This window comes from Bubalus kerabau, chromosome 20, assembly GCF_029407905.1.
Source record: "Bubalus kerabau isolate K-KA32 ecotype Philippines breed swamp buffalo chromosome 20, PCC_UOA_SB_1v2, whole genome shotgun sequence".
NCBI classification, from domain to species: domain Eukaryota; kingdom Metazoa; phylum Chordata; class Mammalia; order Artiodactyla; family Bovidae; genus Bubalus; species Bubalus kerabau.
This window is the reverse complement of record NC_073643.1, coordinates 60,326,114-60,345,184: the sequence shown is the minus strand read 5'-3', so window position 1 is coordinate 60,345,184 and position 19,071 is coordinate 60,326,114. Positions and strand designations below refer to the sequence as shown.

Genomic DNA, 19,071 nt, shown 5'->3' with positions numbered 1-19,071 from the left:
CTGGGAGGTGCCCGAGGCTGACGGGTGCCTGCAGACCCGAGCAGGGCTTAGCAGCTGAGGCGTCATCATGGGGCCGCCCAGAGGGTCCCTATGAGGCCGGGGAACGTGGATTGCAGAAGGTGTTTAATAACCTCAAGGCTGCGGCTCTTCACTCAGTAAAGCATAAGCACTCAGTATCCCTAATAACTGGTGTGGCATCGCCCATCAACACGGTACTCCTGGAAGAGCAGGATTCGGACACTGAAGGTCCACGGCCTTGGGGATTCCTAGCAAGGCCGTCGCTCTGGGAAGCTTGCTCTGAAGTCAGGGCAGTTTCCGCTGCAGCCTGCCTGTGTCTGCATGGTGGTGGGGCGGGGGGTGGTGGAAGATTCGAGGCCCCCTGATTTCCCGGCTGCCTCGCGACCTCCTCTGTGGCTTCTGCTCCGTTTCAGTGAGGTCAGCTCGCATCCCCCTCCCAGAGCCTGCCTGACACCCGGCCGGTCACTTTGTTCCTGCTGCTCTGTGGCCAATTACCCAGATGACACCCTGACTCTCTCAGAACGGTGCCCTCCCCAAGTCGGGCAGAGCTTGGCTCTTTCTTACAAAAGCAGAAAGCAGGGAACAAAAAAAAACCCAAGATCAGCTGTCAAAACAATGTCATCGACAAAGCAGCTGACAAGCAGCCATACCGCTGACTGAAACTGCCCCTGACCCCAGACTCCTGAGTGCAAACCTCACAGGCATGGCCCTGAGACCTCCGCAGACTCGGAGGCCTGAACCAGATTTATCTCAGGACTTATCCTCCAGGCTGTAACAGAATCACTGGCTTAGCGTGTCGGACGGCCGGGAGACAGCGTCAGAGAAGCATCTCCTTGTTTCTGCGGACTCAACCATCTGCCTGAGAAAGAACGGCTCGCCCCGCTCCCTGGGATGTGACCACGTGTTCTTCAGCCGGACTGAGGCCCTGCAGGCACAGAGCAGCCCGTTCCCAGCGGGGGGATGTCCTCCCCAGCACCAGCTACTCGGCTGGGAGAACAAGAGCATCATTGACCGAGAACGGGAGCCCAGTATCTCCCTTGGCCGCCCCCTCCGCCCTTGCAGATCTTCCGGCCTGTGTGAGGCCCCAGAGGTAGAATCAGAGGCGGCCGGGACCTCCGACCCTGCGGCCCGGGTCTGGGGTTCCCCAGCCACTCTGAAGATAAATGTGCTCTCGGAGGCTCCCAGCCAGGACCCGCCCTGTAAGGTGCTCGAGTCCCCTCCTCCAGCCCACCCCTCATCACTGGTCACCCTCGAGCGTCACCCCTTCCCTCTCCCCCGAAATTGATGCGCCCTCGTCATGGTTAATGTCAGCACAGACCGGAGGAGCGCCTGTTTGGAAAGTCAGCAGAGACTGAATGCCATTGGAAACCTCCCCCGGAGTGAGTCACCAGCTCGCAGCTCCAGAGAGACGTCCTCTCCTGTGAGCTGACAGCCCTCGAGGGCTGGAGGGGACGCGGGCGCCGAGGGAGGCGGCTCCATCGGGCCTCCCAGCCTTGTCAGGCCGAGGCTGACTTCTGCCGGAAACTCAGGAGCAGAGGCTGGGAGGCAGCGTCCCATGCCACCCTGGGCCCCTCCGCACGGCAGCCTTGGGCTATGCTGCAGACCCCGCCTGGGTATCAAGGGCCCAGGAGGCAGGACAAGCACCATGCACGCTGGGCCTCCTCCAGCGCTGCGGGCTGGGAGTCACGCAGGACCGACGGAAAGATGTCTGATCACGGGGGAGTGTGAAGGGCAGATGTGGGTGGTGGGGTGAGAGCAGGGTCCCCCACTCCTGGCTCCACACTGGACAGGCGGGAGGGCCAGAGCCAGTCCCGGGACCTCTCTGAGCATCAGTCTCTACATCTGTGAAACGGGAGAGGCCACCGTCCCCGCCTTGTGGGAGCGCTGAGCCCACAAAAGGAGCTGGTAAACATGAAGACCCGGAGCAGGGCGGGCGCATGGGGCGCCCTCGTGGACGCCGCAGCGACGGCCGCACCTGCTTCCCCCGCGTCCGGGTCTGCATGTTCATCGGCACAGCTGTACCCACGAAAGCCCACACTGACTTTCTAATGGAGAACACACGGATCCTAATCAAGCCCCCCGTGTTCAGCAGGATCTACCGAGCATCTATTATGAGCCCGAATTCCTGGAGGGTTGGGAGGGGCCGGTTCTAGAAACATTAGGATGGAGCTGACTGAACACTGGATGTGAATTTTGATGTCACCAAAAAAAAGCAGTGAGACGCCCAACGGAACCAAAGGCGTCCCATTCCTTCCCCGTTATTACCCTGTTTTCCCCAAAGCTGAGAGACTCATGATGTCAACCTTCAGCAGAGATGGAACGGGGACTTCCTGAGAAAGGGGTTAAAGGTCTCTGGGGGGAAAGGTTTCCCCCACACCCAGGAACTCCCCTGAGGACTGCCTGGGGGAGGCGGTCCAGAGATGACCGGCGTCCAGTGTGAGCCTGTCCTGCGGCCTCCATCTGTTCATTCCCCAGCAGGACACTGTGCCTGCCAGGCATGTGGGGCACCCTGTCCAGCGGCCAAGGGGCCAGGGGTTGCTGACTCAAGCCAGGCCCAGCCAAGCCTGCCTGCTCACTGGACCCTCAACCTCAGGGGCCCCGGTCTGCAGGTGGGGGGCAGGGCTGGGAGACACTGGGGGTACTAGCGCTGCAGAAAGTGGAGCGGGTCCCCCAGCAGGAAGCAGTCTCAATGGTGTGGACTCGCACTGCCCGTCGGCTCGGGCCAGCCAGCTACAGACCTCCTGGTCTCTACCCCAGGGAGCCGACCCCCACCCCGCCCCACCTTCTGGACCATCTCCTCCAGGGTGCTGTGCCCCCACTCCACATGCCCCAGAGGTCTCACCCGCCGACCTGTGCTCACCTGGCCCCCCAAAATGAGAACCTGCCTGACAAGGAAAGAGTGTGCCATGCATTACGCACCTACTGTGCACACTTCCTGTGCACCCTTCATCTGCTCTTTATCCTCAGAGCCTGGTGGCAGCTGTGTCACCCCGTTTCTGTGAATTAAACACCCCGAAGCTAAGACAGGGGACCTGTCCCGCAGCCCCTGGGGCCTGGCCGCCTGCCCGCGCTGTGTACCCCCTGGTTGCCTTCTCCGCTCTCCGTTTTGGGTCGCCAGCACATCACCAATGGCTCCACATCCAGTAGGTGCTGAATAAAAGCCGGTTGCTCTCAGGGGGTTGGTTATCCCCTTGCTCCTTAGGAATAAATCACCTCTCTCCACGGATGGGCAGGGGCCCCTCAAATCTGGGCTGGAAAAGCAGCCCACAGCTCACTCCCCCCACACTGCAGGGGCCGGAATACACCCTCCAGAAGGGAGAAGGCACGTATGTGCCACCAGCCCAGGGCACGGGCCCCGTGGAGGGAGAGGGGCTCCGGCGCCCTCTCTCCTCAAAGACTGGGGAGAGACACGGACAGGGAAGTGGGCCCCCAGTCCTGTCAATACTCTCGAGCCTGCCAGCCTGACTCCTTACTCCTCACGTGTGGCCCCAAAGCCACAGCACCCCCACCCCCAGGAGTTTGTGAGACCCTCGGGCCCTCCGCCGCCCCGCCCCCAGACCCACTGGTCAGCATCTGCTTCTTAGCACCATCGCCAGGCCCCTGTGTGCACCTTCCAGCCTGAGACGCTCCCCTCCACCCAGAACTCGGTGTCGCCACCGTTCCTCTTGAAAAAGATGCGACCACAGGCTCTGAAGCCACGCTGGGGACGCTTGACACAAGCCCCACCTCAGCACCCCCAGCTCCCTCCCTCCGAGCCTGCCGCCCACACCAGCACTGGGGGTGGGGGTCCCCAAGCAGGCTCACAGCACCCTCCGGCCACACCTGGTCACTGGAAGTGACTGTGAAGGGGAAGAAGGAGCGCTTGGACGCTGCCACGGGGCACCTGCCAACGTTGGGCGGGCGGCCGGGCCACATGGCCCCGGGGCCCTGCCTGCCGAGCCGCTGGCGGCTTCCTCTGGGCCCGGCTCTTCCATGAGTCCCTGCCTGGGGGGGTCAAGGCTCAGGCCCTGCAGCCAGCACCAGGCGACCACAGAAGAGACAGAGGGACAGAGGGCGTCTAGGAGATGCCGGAGAGCCAGGGGCAGAAATACAGAAGCGGCGCGGGGGGTCTCTTCCTTCTCCAGTGACCCCAGCTGAGAGCTGTTCCATCCTGCCTCTGCCCTCCCAGCACACAAACAGAAAGAAGAAGTTTGCCACTGGCCTGGCACCGCAGAGGCACCGGGCTCACCCGCGCCTTGACCCACCCAGGCGCCCCTCCTCCTCCAGGGCCCACTAGAGCCAGGAGCACGGCCAGGTACCACGCAGGAATCCGGGCCGCAGGGAGGCTTCTCTGTCCCCTGACTACAGCCTGCACAGCCCGGCCAGGGGAAGAGGCACACCGGGTCTCAGGTGACCAGAGGACCAGATGCCACACCTGGATGCCTGGGAATCAGTAGCCCCTCCTCCGAAAGACTTTGGAGTCAGGATAACTCTCCTCTCATCATTTCTGCCCACCCCTAACCTCCCAGAAAACCTTCCCTGAAGCTGCGTACCAAGGGCATTCCACCCCTTACCCCAAAATCCACGCTAACAGTTTCTCCTCCGCCCCAGTCCGTGGTGTGTGGGCCAGGCGGTCCCAAAGACACGGGGACCGAGGGGTTAGACAGGGCGCAAAGCACACAGGAACCCCACCCCCCAGGAAACCCGAGCCCCAGCGACCCCGAGCCCCACGCTCCCCGCCTCGCCCAGATGGGCATCAGGACTTGTGCGGAGCAGGGCCGCGCACACGACTTCGGACCCACGGGAGGCAAACGCGCGGCAGGGACTCCGGGCCCCGCGCGGCCAGGCAGTCCTGCCCCATCCCGTCTCCGGCTTAATCCTCGCTCCGAAATAGCCCCGGGTAATCCCAGGGCCGGGCGGGTATTAACCAGGAGCCGCGAAGGAAGACACGGAGGCGTCCCGAGGGAGGAGGGCTCGGCGCGTCCTGGGCTGGAGGCAGCAGAGAGTCCCTTCCCGAGGGAAGCTACCCGCGAGGGACCCAGGCCCGTTCGAGGGCGGGATCTGCGCCTGCGGCGCCCCCGCGCTCCGGGTCTGGGGTCTCCGGGTCAGGGGTTCCGGACTCGCCACCCAGAGCCCCCGGTGCGCCCGGACAGCCCTCTGTGGCGAGACCATCCCGCATCCGAGCTCCCGGGTCGCTGGAACCCGAGTCCCGAGCCGGCCGTCCTTGGAGAGCCGGGCGCGCGGGAGCGCCGGACAGCGCCCCGGAGCCCCTTTCCCTGGGAGCTCAATCCCGCAGAGACCGCGTCCCAGGGCGGGCCGCGACCCCGCCAGGGGTACCCCGAGGTGCCCCCCGGCTGGGCACCCTCCACGCCGAGCCCTGAGGGGCCCCCGGGGGCCCCCAAGAAGTTCGCGCGCTCCCGACACGCCCGCCGCCCCCGGTCCCCACTTACTTGTCGCGGTGGCCGCCGAGCTCCGGGGTGGCGCCGAGCGGCTGCGGGCCGGGGCCGGGGTCGGGGCGGTGGGCGCACGCGGCCAGGTGTCGCCGGTGCCGCTCCAGCAGGCCGGCGTTCTCGCGGCTCAGCCGCGCCACTTGGCGCTCCAGCTCCTCGATGCGCCGCCGCCGGCGCGCCAGCAGCTCTTGCTGCGCCGCGACGATCCGGGTCAGCTCCTGCAGGTACTCGGCCGCCTGGCCGGGGGGCTCGGCGGCGCTCGCCATGGTCCCCGCCTCAGGCGCGCGGGCGGCGGGGCGGCGGCGGCGGCGCGGCCGTGGCTGCGCGGCGGGGACGGCGGCTCTGCGCGGCGCGGCGCGGCGCGGGGCTCGGCCCGGGGGGCGCGGCGCGCGGGGCCCGGCGCGGCCCCGCCTCGGCGCCCGGCTCCCGCCTCCGCCCGCGCCCGCCCCGGGCGCCTCCGCGCCGCCCGCGGCCCTGCGGCCGCACCGGAGCGGACAGGGCGCGGAGCTGCGGCCGCCGCGAGCGGGCGAGGAGTTTGCAAAGTGCCGGCTGCGGCGCGGGCGGAGCGGGAGCCCGCGCCCGGCGGCCGGCGCGGGAGGAGCGGGCGGGAGGAGGCGGCGGCGGCGGCGGCGGCGGAGGGAGGGCGCCGCCTGCCGGCCTCGCGTCCCGCGCCCGCCGCCGCCGGGGTGCGACTCGCGCCTCCTCGCCGCCGCCTCGGTCGCTCTGAGATGCTAATCTCACCAAGAAATTCGGCAACACAGACGTTCCTACATATTGTCAGCCGACGACTGGGCTGTGAATAGCAAAATAAGGAGCTCAGAAGCACTCTGGCATTTTTTACCAAGTGTGATAAAAACGCGGGGTTCGTTCTGTTGCCCAAGCACGACAAGTTTCCTAGGCCGTCCGTTGTCCTAGACGGTTCTAGGCGGCTGGCGGCCCCGAGGCCTCCACGATGCGGCTGTGAATCAACTCCCAAGGCCCGGGCAGGGACCTTCCTTCACACCCCGGGTCTGGTGTGCCGGGCCTGCAGTCCCAAGACCCGCCTCTACCGCGGCCCTGAGCCTTTCAGCGGTTCCTTTCGTCTCTGAGCCTCAGGTTGCCCAGCGATCGTATTTTCTATTTCTTGACTTTTAATAACCTTCTATCCTTTTCATGCTCTAAATTTCCTTAGGACTAACCTTGTTCTTTTCCTGCCTTTGGGAGAGTTTAGTTCTTTCCACTGTTTGTTTTCTGGCAAATGTTATAAATTTGCCTCTGGGTAAAGCTTTAGCTACATCTCATGACTTTCTAAAAACCTTGTAATAATGTACATTTTGATGGTATAGTGTGTCTTTGTTAAGGCTGGCGTCACACTGGCTTCGATAAAACTTGGTTTCCCACACCCACGATTGTTGACACCCCTTTACCTCGAGGAGATGATGGGCCCCACCTAGAGAGACCCCTGACCCTCCAGGGCCCTAAGGCCTCCTTGGGTGGCCCCTGGGCATGGCCTGTGAAAGAGAGAATGGCAGGAGGAGCTGTTTCGAGGTCCTCAAACTCACCAAGTGCTTTTCCTAGGCTACTTGTGATGTTGTAGAAATTAATACTGTTTTTATAAATCCTGTAATTATTTTCTCTAGGGCAAAATTACATCCTGCTTGTGTGTGTAAAATGTGTTTATCGCTTCAGTTTATATTTTGAAAATATACCAACATCTTTGCAAGCCGGTTCTATAATATTTCCTCCCTTTATAAAGATACCAGGAGCTTTCCCAAAAGGGATACGACCTTGGCATCTAGTGAGTTATTTGGGAGACCTGATCCTCGGGCCACACATATGGGGGTCTCTGCCAGTTTGGGAATGAAGGAAACTCAGGTGTAAATCCTGGGGCACTTGAGTGAGGAGTGGGGGTGGGGAAAAGCTGATGGGAGTTGAGGAGCAGCTTCCCACATCCCCCCACCCAACTGCCGTATCCTGTCCCCACCCCCACCCCAGCACCCTCTTGCAGCAGTTCTGGGTTGAAGCTGACCTCATGGTTCTATCTCCATGCTGCCTCCCCCGGGCCCCCCAGATGCAGTGAGCTAACTGACCTCCCTCTGGATGAAGGACGAGACTCCGGACTCTTAGCCACCCAGACGTCCTTTACAGTCTCCCCACGCAAGCCGATGATGTCAGAGCATTGATGGGCAAGGTGGCAGATGGTGGAGAAGAGAGGTAACCCAGGGTGCTTTAACACACCTGCAAAATGAAGCAGTGAACACACACACAGGGCATCCCGTTGTGACACTGCCTCTCGTGTGGATCCCCGCAGGGGACAACAAAGGAGGCGTGTGTGTGGACGCCGCGGCAGCCGACAGGACCCCGCCCCAGGACGGGGCTCTCACCCGCCACCCGCCAGGCACGTCGGCATCTGACAGCTCAGCAGTGTCCCTCTTTGGATACTGCCCCGTGCCCACGGACTTGACCGCATCCAAAGCTACGTCCCTGCTTCCCTGAGGCTGTGACTGGTCCATGCAGGAGCTCAAGAGCCCAGCGCCTTTGTCCAAACTTGGCCAGCTCTGCAGGGTGGTCCCAGCTCCAGAGCCACTGACGGGACTTGCGGAGGCCTCTGCTGGGACGGGCCCGTCGGCCGGCCCTCCTGCTGCCCGGGCCTGGTGCTGATCCTGAGAGCTCGGCCAGCAAGCCTCCTGCACCAGCCTCACATCCCCACCTCTCCTGACCCTGTGTCCCCCTCGTGAACATCCCCTTGCTTTGTGTGGGGAGATTCTAAACCTGAAAAGCCAGTGATAGGCTTTTCCAGGGTTATCATTACCTGAATACAAGGCCAAGGGGCAGGAAAAAAAAAAAAACATATTACTATTAGCTGTAAAGAAAAGAGAGGTACACAAGTTTGGAGGAGAGAGGGGAAAGAGAGGCATGTTATAATCATTTATTAGCTTTTACTATTATTATGCACATTCAGCTTCTGAGTGAGACCATCTGTCTTTTAAATATCACTCTTTGTTGTAGAATCTTCATTTTTCTCCTTAAAAACCCTCCTGAGAGCTCTCTGACTCACCGTTCTAACTTGGCCTGGTGCCTCCTTGGCCTGCTATGTGGCTATCATCGGCGATTTCTTGGCATTTCCCTCCTGGATTGGATCCATGCTTTCTTGGATTTTATGAATTCTCTTTCTTGGATTAATTTTGTATTCTGCTGTGAACGTCCTCTAGCAATTCTCCCAGAGACAGCCTGTGGGAAGGTCCCAGAGTCCTTGGCTGTCTGAAATGATATATTTTGCCCTCGCACTCAATTGACAGTTTTTCTGGGTATAGAATTCTAGGTTAAAATCCGTTTCCTCAGAACTTGGAAGGGTTTCTACCATTTTCCTCTATCATTTAGTGCTGCTGATGCTAATCTGATTCCTCTCCCTTTGAGGAAGAAATTCTCTTGGAGGGGGGTGGTACTGCCCCCAATCACAACTTTTGGAAATCTGGTGGGGGGGTTTTTTGATCATCACAGTGACTGGGTTCGCTCTGGTATTCAGCGCAGTAAAGTCTCATCTAACGAAAGCTGCTCCATTCAAATTGCCAAAAAGAGCAAAGATGGAGGGGCACGCTGAATGAGCTCAAGCTTCACTGTGAGGAGGGAGCAATCAGAGCAAGCGGCCCTGGGCAAAGCTGGACAAAAAGGCCAACAGAAGAGAGGAGAGGGTGAAAAGAGACCCCCACACATGTGGTCAACTGGTCTTAACAAAGATACCAAGAAGCCTAATAAGGGGAAGGATAGTCTTCCAACAAATACTGCTGGCACAATTGGATATCCACATGCAAAAAAATGAAAGCTCACACTTGCAGCATCTACAAAAATTAACTGGGGACAGAGCATGAACCTAAATGTGAGACTTAAGTGTATATACCTTCTAGGGAAAAAGCCCCAGGAGAAAGTCGTAATGGCCTTGAGTTTGGCAAAGATTTCTTAAGTATGACACCAAAAGCATGAACTCTAAAAGAATAAAAAATCAATACATTGGACTTCATCATGATGAAAAAAAAAGAAACACTGTTAATGGTCTTTTGCCCATCTTTTGATTGGACTGTTTGTTTTCCTGATATCGAGTTGCCTATTTACAATGGAATATTACTGAGCCATAAAAAGAACAAATTTGAGGTGGATTGTTCCAGTGAGGGGGATGAACCTAGAGCCTGTTATACAGAGTGAAGTAAGTCAGAAAGAGAAAGACAGAGTATATTAATGCATATATGTGGTATCTAGAGAAACAGTATTGATGAGCCTATTTACAGGGCAGGAGTGGAGACAGAGACGTGGGAATCACTTGTGGACTCTGGGGGAGGGAGAGGGTGGGACGAGTGGGGAAAGCGGCATCAGCATATACGCACCAGCGCGTGTGGGGCGGAGAGCTGGTGGGAAGGTGCTCCATGATGACCCGGAGGGGTGGAATGGGGGAGGTGGGGAGGCTCATGAGGGGAATGTGTGTAGTTATGGCTGATTCGAGTTGTGTGGCAGAAACCAATGCAACATTGTAAAAAAAAAAATTTTTTTTAAGACACTTAAGGGGATGTTCCTGGCAGTTCAGTAGTGAGAGGCCTCCTAGCCTCCACTGTAGGAGGTTTGGGTCTGATCCCTGGTCAGGGAACTAAGAGCCCACATGCTGTGTGAAGAGCCCTGCATCCCGGTAGACGTGCCTCAGGTCCAGGTGATGGGCCCTGCTCCCAGTCGCCGCCCTGGGTGGGGACGTGCTGGTCAGCACTGTGCCTTCTCTGACCTGGGTCAGAGCGGTTAGTCAGGGCCCCCGGCTGCAATGGCTGCTGCTTCTCAGTCCTCACCTGGCACCACAGAACCAACCGCTGCTGGCTCTTCAAGACTGCTTTCCCTTGGAGTTTCCTTTGAAAAGGAAATCCTCTACTTAAACAAAAAAACACTGTTAAGAAAAAGAAAAGTATGGGAACAAATATTCACAAAATGTACATTCAACAAAGAACTTGTGAGTAGACTGTATAAAGAACGCTTACAACTTAATAATAAGACAAACAACCCAATTAAAAATGGGGAAAAGATGTGAACAGACATTTTACCAAAAAAGATATATTAATGGCAAATAAGCACACAAAAATATGCTCAGCTTCATTACTTGCTAGGGACATGCAAATCAAAATCAAAATGACTTATCTGTGAAACCAAAACCATCAGGAGGGCTTCCCAGGTGGCACAGTGGAAAAGAATCCACCTGCCAATTCTTCAAAGGACATCAGTCAAGAAATTGAAATGACAACCCTCCGAACAGGAGAAAATTTTTGTGAGTCATACATTTGATGAGACTTTTGTTTCTAGAATAACTAACTTTTTTCACTCAACAATCTAAAAAGACAATCCAGTGTAAAATGGGCAAAAGCTCTAAATAGACATTTCTCAAAAAAATATAATAAGCACATGAAAAGATGCTTGACATCATTAGTGATCAGGGAAATGTAAATCGAAACCAAGCTGACATACCACTTCACCCTTACTAGGTTAGCTAAAATTAAAAATACAGAAAATAATAAGCATTGGCAAGGATGTTGAGAAAGTGGACGTTCATACATAGCTGGGGGGAATCTAAAATAGTACAGCTGCTTTGCGAAATAGCCTGGAAGTTCCTCAAACATTTAAGCACTTATATGATCCAGAAATTCTATTCCTAGATATATAGCGAAGAGAGTTGAAAACATACATCCTCGCAAAAACTTGTACACAAATGTCATAACAGCATTGAGCAAAAATATGGAAACAAGTCTCTATCAACTGATTGATACAAAGCGGTCTATCCACACAATGAATACTTCAGTTCAGTTCAGTTCAGTCACTCAGTCATGTCTGACTCTTTGCGACCCCATGAACCACAGCACGCCAGGCCTCCCTGTCCATCACTAATTCCCGGAGTTCACTCAGACTCATGTCCATTGTGTCAGTGATGCCATCCAGCCATCTCATCCTCTCTCGTCCCCTTCTCCTCCTGCCCCCAATCCCTCCCAGCATCAGAGTCTTTTCCAATGAGTCAACTCTTCTCATGAGGTGGCCAAAGTACTGGAGTTTCAGCTTTAGCATCATGCCTTCCAAAGAAATCCCAGGGCTGATCTCCTTCAGAATGGACTGGTTGGATCTCCTTGCAGTCCAAGGGACTCTCAAGGGTCTTCTCCAACACCACAGTTCAAAAGCATCAGTTCTTCGGCGCTCAGCCTTCTTCACAGTCCAACTCTCACATCCATACATGACCACAGGAAAAACCACAGCCTTGACTAGACGGACCTCTGTTGACAAAGTAATGAATATTTACTTGTTAATAAAAAAAGAATACAATACTGACCCCTGCTATATGGACGAACCCTGAAAACATGATGCTAAGTAGAAGAAGCCAGTCACAAAGGACCAGCTATTGCAGGGCTCCACTTACACAAAAGGTCCAGAATGGACAAATCCACAGAGAGAGAAATCGGCCAGTGGCAGCTGAGGGGAGGGGGTGGGTGACTGGTGGGTAGATGAAGATTTCTTTATGGGGTAATGAAAATACTCCAAAATTGATTGTAAAACTCTGTGAATGTGCTGAAAAAGCATTGACTCGTACACTTTAAAAGGGAGAATTGTATAGTATGTTAATTATGTCTCACCGAAGCTATTAAAAGGAAAAACACTCCACCATATCTGGTAGCGCGGCTTCAATTAAGGAGTCTGACCGCTCTTCCCGAGTCTTATCTGAAGCAGGGCGATGCGGGTGGGTGGCCGGGAGGTGGGTAACCAGCTTCTCCAGGCTCAGCATGCAGCCCACCTAGGAGCTCCCCACCCCGCCGGGTTGGGGCCTGTCTCGAGGCTCTTCCTGCTGCTGTGTTTAAAAGACGGTCTTCAGTTTGATGGCGCCCTGGGATGACGTGCGCTAAGCCTGTCACAGCTGGGGTGGCAGCGGCACGCGCCTCGGAGAACGCGCTCCCCTGAAGGCAGCTGGGACTGGAACCCTCCTCCACTCACACGCACAATTCCAAACTCAGGGGTTTGTCCCACAGTAAACCCACTCACGAGCTCCCAGGCATCATGGACAGTGCCTTTCATGGAATGTCTGTGGCCTCAACCAAGGTTGTTCTCTACGGACCAACAAGGGTGACCTTCGGGATAAAGGAAGTGATGAGGGTCAGGCACACAGCGGCAGGTGTGGGTTTCTCCCAGCAGCACCAAAATACGAAGGAGTGTGCAGAATCGTGCGCTTGAATTTGTATAGACTCTTTCCACAAGGATATGCTCCAGATAATGCCAAAGGTAGGCACCGCTGGATTTTTTATACCTCCTCACGTATATTTTACCTTTTATATAATGACATCATCCTAGGGGTGGAGAGAAGGCTGACTCTATAGCCTTTTGTACAGTTCAGATATTGTCTTCCATGCATGTATCACCTTTTCAAAGTATAGCCATAATAATAAGGAACAAAGAATCTCCAGGCCCTGTTTCCTCTGCACGGCTCTCTCTCGCCTCGCCTGGATGCCTTCTGATCCCCGAACCATCCCCCTGCCAGGAACTGCCACCAAGAGGCGCTCAGCAAGCATCTGATGAATGAGTGGCAGAGAGAGGCAGCCACCCCCCCGAACCAGCACAGAGGTCCTCCCTGGAGCATGTGGGCAGGAAGGTGTGCCCCGCCAGGGCTCAGTGGGGCTCTCAGACACCCTGAACCCACTGGCAAGAATCAGGCACCAGTCAACCACGGGGAGGGCCCTCCCCTCTCTCCCCTGCACACACTCAACTCTGACTCTGTCTTCATACTCCAGCTCACTGGCTCTTTGTTGAGGAAGTACAGACAAGTGGTGAACCATACAGACAGACAGACAAAAAATGGCAGAAAGAGCCAGGACTTAGAACTCCTGCTTGGCCACCCACTTGCTGATAAGCCCTGGACCCCCGTCTTCGGCTCTTGAGCGTCACTTAACTCATCCATGAATGGAAGGACGAATCCTTCTTTCCAGGCAGCTCTAAGGATAAATAAAGGTCATACACGGAAACAGAGACAGTGCCTGGCACCTTGTGCGGCCCCTCGCCCACTCCCTAATCCCTGCCTCGGGGATTTATCAGCTTTCACAAAGACCAGGCTGGAACAGAGATGGTGTTAAACAATAAACATTATTAGAAAACTAAGTATGTGTGTTGAAAATATACAGTTATTCACTAGGCAAACAGAGACAGAAGGCATAATTTTCAAAGCAGTTGAGGGGGGAAAATGAAATAGATAATTTGATCAATGAAATCATGATGAATTAAAATAAGATGGCCAAGTAAGTCTAAATAAACCAACAGTACAATAAAGGTTAATGTCTTCCACTCTCCTATCAAAAGGCAGAGACTCAGGCGGGAGGGTGCTTACCTGGTGGTTCAGTGGGTAAGACTCCAAGCTTCCACTGCAGGGGGCGTGGGTTTGATCCCTGGTCCAGGAAATAAGGTCCTACACGATGTATGGCATGGCCAAAAAATAATAAAAAGAGCAGAGACTCAAACAGGACTCCCAAGAGGTCCAGGAGCACAAGTTTACGAGAGTTAAGGTGTCTCAGGAGCTCCCTGGGGATTGGAGTCTCTTCTGACTACCTCCCAGCCACCTCACCTGTCCTGATGCTCCACGTTGCTAATCCTCAGAGATGGCCATCAAGCCTCTCTCTTTCTGAGTAGCTGAGGAGCAATTTGTGGTTCTTCTAGATAAAGCTGCTTGGTGATTAAAGTCACCGTATCAATCACCTTGTTTCTGCAAATCAGGAAGGATCCTCTTTCCTCAGTCATCTCACCTTGCAGGAGCAGGTGGCTGGCCTGGAGTTGGTCCTACAACATTGCTCCTTGCAGTGACTCAAAGCACCTGTGCACAACTGCCGCGGAACCGAAGCCCTTCACCGCGTTTCTCACCCCCAGTGCCAGGCTCCTGGCGCCTGCATGCACAGAATGGAATATCAGGACGTGGGCCTGTTCCTCCACACGCCTTTGGTCCACTGTCTGCTGGACCTGTATGGCAGATGTTGACCTGCTCTTTAAAGAAGGGGAAGACAATCAGAAAAAGGAATCTTTAGTGTTAGATCCTTAGCACTGGACCTTGTCTGCATTAGCAATCCTTATCAGGAATGGGACGGCCCAGAGAGGTGGACTGACTTGTCTGAGGAGACACAGCAGAGGGTGTGCGGATGGTTGGATGGCATCACCAACTCTGTGGATGTGAATCTGAGCAAACTGGGAGACAGCGAAGGAGAGTGAAGCCTGACGTGCTGCAGTCCACGGGGTCGCAAAGAGCCAGACACAACTTAGCTCCTGAACAGCATACGGCATGCTAACCGCAGCCCAACCCCATGGAACCCTCAATTTGGCCATTCAGATGCAGCCTTCACGATGGCCACCATTAAAGAGTCTACAAATATTAAGTGCTACACTGTTTGTGGGAATAGCCACTGTGGAAAATAGTACAGAGGTTCCTCAGAAAACTAAAAACAGCATTGCCATATAACCTAGCAATCCCGATCCTAGACATATATCCAGAAAAAATTACAATTTGAAAAGATACATACATATGCAGATGCACCCCTATGTTCACAGCTGCGCTGTTTACAACAGCCAGGACACGGAAACAAGCTAAATGTCCATGGAATGGATAAAGAAGGTGTGACGTGTACACACACAAATACATGCAATCGAATGATACTCAGCCACCAAAAAATGAAGTAATGCCCCAGAGATGATCATACTAAGCAAAGCAAATCAGACAAGAAAAAGACACACGCCACATGGTATCAGCACATGCGGAGTTTAACGCACAACATACATGAGCCTGTCTGTGAAACAGGAGCAGACGCGTGGCTGCCGAGGGGAGAAGAGGGAGGGATCGGGAGCTCGGGATTCGCAGAGGCAAACTGTTACACACGGCACGGATAAACATCACGAGCCTCCTGCCGAGCGCAGGGACCCATTCAATATCCTATGATGAGGCCTAACAGGAAAGAAAGTGAGCAAGAATGTATACGTATGGATGACTGAGCATTTGCTGTACAGAAGAAATTAACATAAAACACTGTAAATCAACTATACTCCAATAAAAAAAAATGTTTAATGCTGCCTTCATGAATTTTGCTGTTACTGGGTATACACGAAACACATATTTAATTTTTTTCTTTACTGTTTTAAACAAAAATATTTTCAGGGGCGTTCCCTGGTGGCCTCGTGGTGAGGATTTGGTACGTTCACTACAGAGGCCCGGGCCTCCCTGGTGGCCCAGCAGTAAAGACCACACCTGCCAGTGCAGGAGATGCGGGAGATGTGAATCCAATCCTGGGTCAGGAAGATCCCCTGGAGCAGGAAATGGTAACCCACTGCAGTATTCTTGCCCAGGAAGTCCCATGGACAGAGGAGCCTCATGGCCCACAGTCCAGGGGGTCGAAAAGAGTCTGACACGACAGAGCACACACCCAGGGGGGCGTTGAAGACCCGTCAGCAGCTCCTGCTCACGGTCAGGACTGAAGGGTAACGGGCCTGCCCCCAGGGTGAGTGATGCACTTCGGCCCACACCTCCTTGGGCAGGCCAGGACCTCCCAGGGCTGTCCGCACCTCCCAGCCTCTGCCTTTCCACCTGTAAAGTGGGGATAGGAACAGCTGCTGATGCTGGTGCCCCCAGCAGTCAATGGCCCTGTGAGATCGGCAGGGACTCTCACCCCCTGTCTCTGAAGGAAGCGGGAGGGCTCTGATAAGCCTCCGCGTGGGAGGACGCACCCAGGTGGTCACCGCATCCACCGTCCCCCTTACAGACAGGCTGGGGGGGTGGGCACTGCGGCCCCGAGACAAGGCCACCTGCTTAGCCACGGGGCAGAGCATCGGTAGCCGGGAGGCTGTCGGGGGCCCAGCAACGTTTTGCAGATGGGGGTCAGGGGGTGGAGGACAGAGGAAAAGACATACTAACGTGTCAAAATGAATAAATGTTCAATTAAGTGTCCACAGAACAGAACCTCAGTTGACTAGTCCATGGCATCTCCACTCATTGCCGTGTCGTTATATAGAAATTCTATTTAATGAGGCACGTGGGTGCCTTTTAATCTGTTTGCTGTGACGTGGAGTGGAGGCGCCCACACAAGGCCTAGGGCGAGGCTTAAAATAGCCCAGCCATGAGAAGGAGGGGGTGGCCAAAGTGCCCTCACTCATTCATTCTTTCTTTCATTCATTCATTCAGCAAGCGCTGAGCCCCAGGGGGGCCAGCAGAGCCCGCATGAGGGACCCAGACGCCGCCTCTGGGAGCCTCTCCTGCAGCTGACTCTGCCCCCATCCGTCCCCCAAGGCCCACAGGGAGCAGGGCAGGCCTGACGTCACGGACTCTCGCCGCCAGCTGCAGAGCACTGTGCACACCCAGCCCCACCGCCCCCCCCGCCCAGTGCCCTTCCTGGGCACACAGCATCCCCTCAGACCCTCTCCCGGTTCCTCGTGAATGCGTACGTGGTAGACGCCCCCTTCCAGAGGGCTGCAAGGAAGCCCATTACAGATTCCTAGGGCTCCGACTGCATCTGTAATTAGGAGAACACAGTGGTTCTAATTTTAACATCACTCCCACTACCCCGACCGCCTCCCCTCCCTGTCGTTTCTGGGAGGGATGCAGCCTGAGATCTAGTCTGTGACTTGCGATGAGTCATCTTTTGGAGAATTCTCCATACAGCGAGTGGCCCAAACCTCTTGTTCCGGGGTCCCTGACAGACACCTTCCCCACTGAGCTGCAAGCCCACCCATTTTAGTGCCTGGGCCAGCATGCAGGTTGGAGGCCTCAGCCCTGTTAACCCTGATCCTTAGAAAGAAATCCAACCACCTCCCCAGGCCGGCCAAGCCTCCATCAGGCTGATGAATCACTCCCCCCCCACACAACTCCTCCCCCGAGCGTAGGACTGCCAGATAAAATAGAGGTTCCCAGTAAAATCGGAATTTCAGATAACAACAAGTGACTTAGGCAACGTTTGGAATACACTTATATTAAAAAATCCTTTTAACCAAACCAGTGAATCCTAAAGGAAATCAATCCTGAATATTCATTGGAAGGATTGATGCTGAAGCTCCAATACTTTGGCCACCTGGTGCGAAGAGCTGACTCATTGGAAAAGACCCTGATGCTGGGAAAGATCGAAGGCAGGAGGAGGAGGGGACGATAGAGGGATGAGCTCGTTGGATGTCTTCATTGACTCAATGGACATGAGTTTGAGCAAACTCTGGGACATAGTGAAGGACAGGGAGGCCTGGCGTGCTGCAGTCCATGGGGTCACAAAGAGTCGGACACAACTGAGCCACTGAACAACAAAAAATCTTTTGCTGTTCAGGACTTTAACTGGGTGCCCTGCATCCTCGTTCGTTAAAACCTGGGACCCTACTCCAGGCACGGGGCCCCTCTCCGTCCCACAGTCAGGCCCAGAGAGCTCCTACCTCAGGGCCTCTGCACATGCTGTTCCTCCGGCCAGAACACTCCTTCCCCGTCTCTGCCGATTCCTTGGCTCTGAGATCTCGACTCAAACGTCGCTGCAGAAAAGTCTTCTCTGACCACCAAACAGAAGCAGGGTCCCCTCCGCCATCATCCTGTCCCCTCCCATCTTGTCTGGTATTTCTCGGGGTACTTAGCACTATCTTTGCAACCGTGCTGTCTGTTTATGCTTTTTCCGTCTCCCCCACTACAGCGCCAGCTCCACGAGAGGAGCCAAGCCTGCCAGGCAGAGGGCCAGGCACATGCCCGTCTGCTGGCTGCTGAACATTCACAAGCAGCCCTGCAGGAGAGGGCGGCCCTCACCGCCGCGGAGGAAGCTGAGGCTCAAGGCAGTGGGCCACCTGGCCTTGGGCTCCAGCTGGCCCCTTACACGCCAGGAACGCTTCCCAGTACTTTCCACGGATTCCCTCATTTAATCTCACATCCGCTCAAACGACGGAAGCACCGCTGTGGCCTCCATTTGCAGGGTAAGGAAACTGAGGCACAGATCGGATGCTCGCAATAAAACAGCACGTGGGAAGTGGAGTCAGAATCTGGACCCAGGCTTTCTGACTTCAGAGCCCGCTCCTAGAAAACAGTGGCCTGGTCCAGCCTTTGACTTCACTCGCTTCAGTGTTTACAGCAGACCCACAGAAGCCCTGTCTGAGCCACACCACCTCAGTCCCCTCCTGACCTCGGCGATGCCCTTCCCTGGAACCGCCGCTGTCTGTTCAATGCAGACACACAGACACACCCACCCCCCACCTCCTGGTTCCCTCTGGTCATCTTTGCAAGGGCTGTCCCCTCCTCTTGGTGACCCTTGCCAGATTAGGAGTTTGGGATTAACATTGAATCCAGGGAACTCTACTCAATGTTCTGCAATACTCTACATGGAAAAAAGAATTCGAAAAAGAGTGGGTATGTGTATAACTGAATCACTTTGCTGTACACCTGAAGCCAACATAACATTGTAAACCAACTAAACGCCAATATAAAATAAAATTAAAATAAAAACAAAACCCTTGGGAAGAAAGCAGGGCAAATTGAAAGCAGAGTCAGCAATCAGCAGAGGGGCTACAGGTGAGGCTGCAGTTTGCCACTTTAATGAACTGATTACCCTGTAATTAGAGAAGTGCACGAGTCACCCGGGGGGCTTGTTGAACTGCAGGCCCTGAC

General features: G+C 55.2%; 1 protein-coding gene and 1 long non-coding RNA gene across 3 annotated transcripts in view; both read right to left on the bottom strand.

Annotated features, from left to right (window-relative positions):
- LOC129634860 (IQ motif and SEC7 domain-containing protein 3-like) overlaps positions 1 to 5,722 on the bottom strand; it is a 64,800-nt gene extending 59,078 nt beyond the window's left edge. For both annotated transcript variants that reach the window (XM_055557248.1, XM_055557250.1), the window contains exon 1: positions 5,448 to 5,722. In XM_055557248.1, the coding sequence (XP_055413223.1) occupies positions 5,448 to 5,713 (266 nt within the window). In that variant the 5' untranslated portion in view covers positions 5,714 to 5,722. The remainder of the gene's footprint in view (positions 1 to 5,447) is intronic.
- A 4,224-nt stretch (positions 5,723 to 9,946) lies between these two features.
- Positions 9,947 to 19,071, bottom strand: LOC129634783 (uncharacterized). The gene is made up of 4 exons (XR_008705895.1): positions 17,862 to 19,071; positions 14,219 to 14,356; positions 13,807 to 13,884; positions 9,947 to 11,713 (listed from the first exon to the last, which is right to left on the bottom strand). It is a non-coding gene; the product is annotated as an uncharacterized LOC129634783 (long non-coding RNA).